Genomic DNA, 9,430 nt, shown 5'->3' with positions numbered 1-9,430 from the left:
AATGCTCTAAGATATTAGATGAAAAGTAAAATATGAATATTTTATATAGAATGACACCTTTTTGAAAGACAGGTGTACTCTTTTTTGATGACACATTTTTTAAACTACCGAGTCATAAGTCAATTTGTAATGGTGTTTGAATGGACAAGGTGGAAGGCTTCCACATTGGTGTCATCAAGGTGGTTGATGTGGTTGTGATGTGAAAGCCTCAAGGTAGATGTGTCCACCTTGGGAAGAGTTGGGTGGTGATGGTGTGGTTAATTTTTTATTGTTTTCTTTTGTTTTTGATTGGTTATTCTAATATTATGGGGTATAATTTTTTGAGTTATTGTTATGGAAGTGGTGTGATTATGGTGGAGTGATGATATGACACTATCACCTTGGTGTGAGAACACTACCATTCCTAATACTCTGAGTAGAAAAAATGAGAAAACGGTGGGCAGGTTTTGTTTTTCCTCCATAAAAATAAGAGAAACAATGAGTGGTCATTTTGAGATCCACATGATCTTTCATGTTTACTAAACGGTGGATCTACTATTCTAACATCTCCAATTTCATCCTCTCTATACCTCACATGTTGAATCACTTTTCCATGTAGGCTTCATTTTTATGAGCAAATAACAACTAACAACAACTGTACCTAATTCCTGCGTATGGGGGAGGTGAGCTGTAGACAGTCTTACCTCTACCCAAAGGTGGAGAGACTGCTTCCATATGGACCTCCGGCCAGGAAGATATAAAAGCCGTAAAAGGGTAAAGTGTTTATACCTGTCTGTCGAGAACATGATAAGGCGATAATACCTGTCCTCTGGGTCCGCCGGGTATGCCTCCTTACGAGTAGGGAAGGGTAGCAAGCATACGGTAACAAAACCTTAGCACATAACATAAACTCTAGCAACCATATTACGCAAATAACAACATAAAAAGTAAGAGCATAGTAAACAAAGCCTACCTATACATAAAAAATGACTAAAAACTAAAGGGATTAAACTATTTTCTAAACAACCCACGGAGCAGAGTACCATAAGCCGCTACGGTAAACTAAAATAACGGGTGGTGCAAATAACGGTAAACAACCTACGGTGTGCAACCTATGAAACAACCTATGAGCAAATGAAGAATGCAAATAAGTATCTGCTAACGATAAAGGGCAAAGAAGTTTTGGGTATTTTTTTTTCCATTCGTGAGCTAGCTTACATAAATATCCGACCACCGTCACCTGATACATCCTCAAACAACTGTGGTGATGACCTACGCCCATTCTTCTCGGATTTCCCATCTCCACCGCTATCTCCGGCCAGTACTACGAACGCGATGATACACGCTGACATCTCAATGATTTATTCGAAGACTTAAAAAAATAAAAGGTAAAATTGCTTCTTGTTCGGTGGGCTACTTGATTTTAGTAAATGGTTGTGAATGGAGGAAATGACGGTGAAAGAAGGCCGGTTGTTGTTACAGGAGGTGGTTAGCCGTTGTTATTCACGGTGGTTGTTTTTGGAGGTGTTGGGTGTCGCTGAATATCGGGGATTTGGTGGTTCAAGTGTACATATCTATACGTATATACTATATGACTTAATGTTGTACCTGGCGCTTAAGAGCTTGTACGAATATACCATCACAAAGTTGTATCTACGCTTTCCTTACCCGACAAATCGGAAAAGATTAAAAAAGGAAAACCAAAAGAAAAAGAATGGGATGTGAGAAGCACGCACGGTTTTTAACATATATATATATCTATATCTATCTATATACCTAATAAAACAATAGTTATCCTAGCTTTTTAAAACCATTCAACTCAACTTAAAGCTATCTTTAGATTTTGCCACATAAAATATTTCATATGTGTCATCTTTATAAATTTTTCCCATTTAATATATACTACATTCCTTTTTTGTTACAATATCAATAAAATAAAATCACAACATATTGTGAATAAAATAATCAGTTTTTTAATTTGTTTTGTTTCCAAATAAATAATTGCTAGCACCTTTTTTCCAATATGTAAGTTTGTTAATTACTAACATATAAAGCGTCTATATCAATATGTGTTTTATACTAAATCAATATAACAAGTTTATTTCACAAAATTGTTGTTGCTAATTGTTTGTATGTATTCTAATATTATGTTTGTCCACTCATTTATGCGGTGGATTTGACTATTAAGAAAATTTTGAATATTTGATTTTTAAATATTTTCAATTATTTTATATAATTTTTTATTTAAACGTTGCTTATTAGAGATTTTATTGATTCAATACTAAAAGTTTTGAAAATATAATTCAAGAGCCGCGCATCGTGCGGGGTAAAAATCCTTGTATATATATAACTCTTATAAAATAATAGTTAACCAAGCATTTTAAAACTCTCTTGCAATCTAAAATTAATTTGAAAAATTGTCATTTTATCCTATGTGTCAACTCCATATTTTTCTTTAAATAAACTATATATTTAAAAAACAAATGAACGTATATATGTTAAAATAAATAAATATATATATTGTAAGAATCTAAGATCTTCTCATTAGATAAAATGATATCTTCTCTTTAGTTTAAAAAATCACGTCTATACCTAATGATATTTCATTATCTTTTTTATGCAACATTTATATGAGATTCCTTTCGTTTTTTTTTTTTTTTGGTGATTATATGAAAGTTTGCTCAGGCCATTGGTTAGTTGGAACTCTCATTGCATTAATCACTAGTGGCAATATTTAAAGTTTATAAGTTTTTTTATCACCACCAAATTATATTCATCTTATATGAGTTAAGAGCTTTGTATAATATCATAACTTTCTGAAAGAGTTATGTTAATTCTTTCGTTCATATCACTATGGAAATTATGTACAATTTTTGGTTTAATTCTTTTATCTTTTTTTGAATTTTATGATAATGGTTAATATAATTTCTTTTTTCTTTTGTTTTTTAACAATACAATTTTTCATTGTGATGATGAGAAAAATATTATGATGGTAGACGAAGAGTTAGTTCAAAACAAGTGTATATAACAATTAGTTTAATGATTGGATAATGAATACGTTATTGCTAATTTAATTAAGTGAAACTAAATAGATTATTCGTCCATATGTTTTTTTTTACGATCATTATTGATCCATTCCATTAACTCATTTGTTCACATATTAAGCGTTTCATTAAATATTTTTTTAAGCAAGTTTAACTCAAATCTCACTTTATTGAGCACCTTTTTAAAGCAGCCGCATATCGTGCGGGTAAAAAAATCCTAATATATATATATATGATATGATATATGAATATATGATATGATGAGTTGTATTCATTCAAAATAAAGATTTTTGTGAAAACTAAGAAACAAATTTAGACCATTGGATCACATCTAATGCTAGGATCAATTAACAAAAAATAACACGGAGGGGTAAAAAGGTAATTATGCACGCCATATATAAAACCAAAAAAACAGCCCACTCCTTCTTCATTTCCCGTTCTCCGGCGACGAAAACCCTAGACCGTCACAAACCACCACCGGAAATCCTCTTCATCATCCAAAACTGTTACTCGACGTCGGTAATCAACGTCAAAACTCTCCTCGACTTCCTATTCATCTTCCTTCGATCGATTTTGTCCGATTCGTATTATTCAACTTTAATTAACCTCGCCGCCGTCAATTAGAACAATGACTGATTTCTTATTGTTAATTAATGGAGGAAGACGATGTGATAAGCGATGAGGAAATCGAACAAATAATAAAAGGTATGTCGATCTGAAACACAAGCTGCTTGTATTTGTTTATTGTTGAACTTTATGAAATCACATAATTGTTGATCAATCTGAATCACTAGGTGTTTGATTTGGTTTATTAGGTAATATATCGAATCGATCGATCGAGAGGACTTGTAAAGAATGAAAATCGATTGAATTTTTTTTTGAAGTAATGAGCGAATGAATATCACTAGGTGTTTGATATGGAGTGTTGTTTAAAGATTTCACCATCAATGAACTTCTTGTTACCCCTTCATCTTCCAAACCTTTGATATCCACAGGCTTTCGTCATAAAAGAATAAATGCTTGATTTCTCAAGATTGTTGCTACTACTTCAGATAATGGCCGTCCTTCTGCTTCACACCTTGTTAGTACTCTTTTCTTTCTTTCTTTCTTTCTTTATATTTAAACCAAAAATTATCAGTTGTTTTTTGTGATATTTTGATCATACAGTGTTATGTGATGTTGATCGATAATGGTTCAGTTATCCATTAACTTAAGTTAAAACCCTAGGAAGCTAAATTTTGGTGCACTAACTTAAGTTAGAATTAGATTAGGGGTCTATTGTTTGGTTTTGGGTTATGATAAAGGCATACAAAGTAATGCTTGTATATGTGCTTTTATAAGATAATAAACTGCTTATTGCTCCAAAATTTTTTAACATTATTGATTAGAATAAAAAGGCGAAACTAACAGAGGCAGATTTTGGTCCAAAAGATTTATTTTTTGGCAAACTAACCGGCTCACACCAATTCACCCAAAGCCTATCTCGTGAGACGTAAATCATGAAGTTCTTGCTCAGTACACCTTGTATAGCTATGGCTACAATGTGTCCATTATACCATAGAAAAGGCCGGACCTGCATTCATTAAATGGGGCCAGTGGGCGGCTTCGAGGCCAGATCTTTTCCCAAATGATCTCTGCACAGAGATTGCAGAACTTCAGGCAAATGCACCAGCTCATAGCTATTCATACATAAAGAAAACTATCGAAAAAGCATTTGGTCATTTATTGCCTGAGATATTCGAAAAAAACAAGGAGGAACCTGTCGCATCCGAAAGTATAGCTCAGGTTTATCGAGCTACTTTAAAGTATCGCCATCCTGGCCAACGAGTTAAGCCTATTCTTGTTGCCGTAAAGGTTAGACATCCGGGAGTTAGTGATGCATTCAGAAGATATTTTATATTACTGAATTTGTTTGGTAAAATGTCTAAGTTTATCCCCACCCTGAAATGGTTGAGACTTGATGAAAGTATACAACAATTTGCGGTCTTTATGATGTCTCAAGTTGATCTTACAAGAGAGGCAGCTCATTTAAGTCGTTTTATTTATAATTTCCGAAGATGGAAGGATGTGTCATTCCCGATGCCTTTATATCTGCTTGTGCACCCTGCTATCTTAATGGAAACTTTTGAACATGGTGAAAATATTTTACACTATGTGGATGAGTTAGAAGGTCATGTGGGCATCAAATCCGGCCTTGCTCATATCAGGACCCATGCACTTCTAAAGATGCTTTTGGTATGTATCCATATGTTCATGTTCTATCTTTGTTTTTTGTGTTATTTTGTATGTATGATTATGGAGTGTAAGAATGCTCTTCTAGATACTTCTATTTTCAGAATTTAGACAGATGTTTTTATATGCAAATTGAGCAAATTGCATAACTAAGTGACATCCTTTAGGCAGATTTCCATTTTAGGTAACGAACTTTGTCTTTAAACATAAATAGGTACTTACTTCAAAAGTTTTTGTACAAGGTGACCCACTTATGAATGTTTCCGATTTACGGTACTCTAACCTGGTTATCTGGTCATATGTTGACTTGTCAGCAAAGGTCGCGGTACCAGGTGGGAGGCAAGGTAGGCACCTTCCCCTTGGGTCTTGTAAGCTTAGTGTAATATGTAAACTTGTTACCTAATTAGCCTACTCATGCATTATCCTAAATTTTTAGGATAGAAGTGTTATTTATATTTTCTCTTTCTTAATCTTCCATAGATAGATAAATAGGTGGCTACTAATTTTGGAAACAATTCCTAGTAGTCTGTTGGTTGAGCCATTTCACTTTCAAGGGAACATTTTCCCCTCACAGTCACATTTCAGACTTTCTACTTAAAATTTTATCCCTTCACTAAGAAATTTTCTGTACAAGTGCCCCAACTAGGCTACACACTCATTGCGGGATGGAATCTGACCCTAACTAATCTGAATCAGAATTTGTTTGTCTGAAATTAGTAACTGATTATTGTAATCTAATATAACAATCAGATTATCAGCTCCAAAATGCAAATCCAGACACACCCATAAGTGCTATTGCACATGCACCCATCCAATTTATATTGCAGAGGTTATGAAGACTTGCACTTACCCATGAAGTTAACCTTCAAAATATCTAAACTAACTTTTTTTTAAATGGATTTTGCAGTCTTCTTCGAGCACAGTAAGGGATATGCATAGAAAATTAAGCTGTCGAGTCCCGTTTTTGCTATGATAAGCCTATTCCAGAGGAGATTATTGAGAATCCAGTTGGGTTGTCAGTAGGAGAAAACATTGGCAATAGAACGCGTTGCCCTGATTGTGAAGCCAAGGGCTCTATCCTTTGTGTCACTTGCTCCGGATCTGGATTATATGTTGACTCTATAATAGAGAGTCAAGGTATCATTGTCAAAGTTCGATGTCTAGGTAAACTCATGTTTGTTACTTTTACCATACGGTTGATTACATTAGCTGCAAATGTTTGTCTTGAGCAGAATCTGGTTTAAAAAGGATCATGAGAAAGCTTTACTAAGCATCTATTATATGCAGATTGCAAAAAACAAGACCTGCTCCTTACATCTGACCTCTGTAGGCAAAGCCATCATAAATGTATTGATTCCATAAATGTATGATAAGCATCTATTATATGCAGATTGCAAAAAACAAGGCTACAGGAGGGGGACGGAAGTCACGGTACGCTTAAGGCTTTAGGGTTTGAAGCCGTAGGGTTAGCCTAACGGCTACCCCTACAGCTTCAAACCCTAAACCCTAAGCTACCCATTAAAAACCGATTCGAAAGATCTAAACCCTAAAGGCTAAACCCTAGCATGCTAAAGGCTACAGGAGGGGGACGGAAGTCACGGTACGCTCAAGGGTTTAGGGTTTGAAGCGGTAGGGTTGGCTAACCCTACCGTTTCAAACCCTAAACCCTAAGCTACCCATTAAAAACCGATTGGAAAGATCTAAACCCTAAAGGCTAAACCCTAGCATGCTAAAAGATACAGTAGGGGGACGGGTGACAACGGTACGCTTAAGGGTTTATGGTTTGAAGCCGTAGGGTTAACCCTACAGCTTTAAACCCTAAGCTACCCATTAAAAACTGATTGGAAAGATCTCAACCCTAAAGGCTAAACCCTAGCATGCTAAAGGCTACAGGAGGGGGACGGAAGTGACGGTACGCTTAAGGGTTTAGGGTTTGAAGCGGTAGGGTTAGCCTAACCCTACCGCTTCAAACCCTAAACCCTAAGCTACCCATTAAAAAACGATTGGAAAGATCTAAACCCTAAAGGCTAAACCCTAGCATGCAAAAGGCTACAGGAGGGGGATGGAAGTCACAGTATGCTTAAGGGTTTAGGGTTTGAGGTCGTAACAGCTTCAAACCCTAAACCCTAAGCTACCCATTAAAAACCGATTGGAAAGATCTAAACCCTAAAGGCTAAACCTTAGCATGCTAAAGGCTACAGTAGGGGGACGGGTGACAACGGTATGCTTAAGGGTTTTTGGTTTGAAGGCTAACCTTACAGCTTTAAACCCTAAACTCTAAGCTACACAGTAAAACCCGAGGGGAAAGCTGCATTCTAAAACTCTAAACGCTAAACTCTAAAATGCTAAAGTATACAGGAGGGGGACGGGTGACAACGGTACGCTTAAGGGTTTATGGTTTGAAGGCTAACCCTACAGCTTCAAACCCTAAACCCTAAGCTACACAGTAAAACCCGAGGGGAAAGCTGCATTCTAAAAATACTGGAAAATCTAAACCGTAATGGCTAAAATATATGTGCCAAAGGCCAAATAGTCTTTTTATATCTGATGAAGATTACATATTTGATGGATATTAAAATGCTTGAGTGGGCCAAAGGCCCAATACGGAAGGTGTTTCTAATACGAAACACATTGTGTTTCGGTTCAGGTAGTTCTTGCAATGGCCATACACAAGATGTTTCAAGTCTAAAACACATTGTGTTTTGGTTTCGAGAATTCATAAATGGCCATACACAAAATGTTTTAAGTCTAAAACACATTGTGTTTTGGTTTCGAGAATTCATAAATGGTCATACACAAGATGTTTCAAATGGAAAACACAGTGTTCTGGTTTTGAGAATTCATAAAATTGTTATACACAAGATGTTTCAAATCCAAAACACATTGTGTTTTAAAATTCACAAACAACAAAAACTAACATTAAAGTATAATAAAATGTTTTAAAGAAACATTCAAAATCATGATATATGCCTGTGATACAACACCTAATGATGAAATACAAAAAGAATTGAACGATGCTAATTAGTGCAAGCAAAACATAACCAAAATTATCGTCAAATACATCATAAGTAAAAGACAAAAAAGTGATTCAATATAAATAAATCAACATGTTAACAATATTTGGTTCATACTGATATAATAATGAGTATTCGAAATTATAAATAACATCCCGAAAGTAATTAACACACACATCCAAATTTATTTAGTTATTAATGGAAAATTGCAACGATAGATAAAATACAAAAATAAAAAAAATCATATGGAAAGGAAACCAACGACGATGATGATGAATTAATAGAAAAAAAAGGGGCTTAAAAAAAAGAATATACTTAAGGTTAATAAAAACATAAGGAGGATTTGAAAATAAATAAAATGGGGTTACTAAAGAATAATGATGGGAACTGATCAGAAACAAAGAAAATGGAGATTTGCAAGTATATATCGACTTTTAAAAAGATTTTTTTGATATATTTTTAATTAAAAAGATTAAAATAATTGTGAAAAAATATGGGGATGCCACATAGGATAAATCCTACGTGACAATTTTTTAAAATAGTTTTGAGTTTTAATAATGCTTTACAAGACTCGGTTAACTACTGTTTTAATAATTATATAGATAGATAGGGAATATAAAGAAAAGAAAAAGAAGCTTTAAATACAACACGTATTTTTGTACAATTGTAGGTGATAGTTGGAATTTTTTATATTATTTTTTTAATTTTTTTTGTCAATGGGCTCACGTAGTCTAATATTACAAACGGGGCCATTAACAACTCTTCTAAATAACCGTTTGTCAATGGTCTAGATAGTCCAGTAATATAGACAGCTCATTAGAAACTTATAAATCATACGAGTAATACTCTATCCCATTAGATTTGTCAATGGGCTAAGATAGTCCAATAAATCCAAAGTTAATACCCACTCATAAATCATACGAGTAATACTCTATACCATTAGATTTGTCTTGGAATATTTAAAGTTTTAATTTTTAAACTTTAACCTTAAATATATTTTTGATATATATATATAAACTTGATGATGAAATTTATATCATTGAAAACACTGATAATATATTACTTTTCTTTACCATAAATTAGCTATTAGATTAAAATTATTTTACAAATTTTCATAATTAATATAACTCAGCGAGAGAAAATTAACAATTATATATACAA

General features: G+C 33.9%; 1 protein-coding gene across 1 annotated transcript; it reads left to right on the top strand.

Annotated features, from left to right (window-relative positions):
- The first annotated feature begins 3,676 nt into the window (after nucleotides 1-3,676).
- LOC122601394 (probable serine/threonine-protein kinase abkC) lies at nucleotides 3,677-6,486 on the top strand. Its single transcript, XM_043774157.1, has 4 exons — nucleotides 3,677-3,728; nucleotides 4,076-4,104; nucleotides 4,554-5,258; nucleotides 6,163-6,486. The coding sequence occupies exons 1-4, from the start codon at nucleotides 3,677-3,679 to the stop codon at nucleotides 6,226-6,228; spliced, it is 852 nt and encodes a 283-aa protein (XP_043630092.1). The 3' UTR covers nucleotides 6,229-6,486.
- The last annotated feature ends 2,944 nt before the right edge of the window (nucleotides 6,487-9,430 follow it).

Source organism: Erigeron canadensis, chromosome 5, assembly GCF_010389155.1.
Source record: "Erigeron canadensis isolate Cc75 chromosome 5, C_canadensis_v1, whole genome shotgun sequence".
Classification (NCBI taxonomy): Eukaryota; Viridiplantae; Streptophyta; class Magnoliopsida; order Asterales; family Asteraceae; genus Erigeron; species Erigeron canadensis.
Note: the sequence above shows the minus strand (reverse complement) of the source record. Positions and strands in the feature narration are given on the sequence as shown.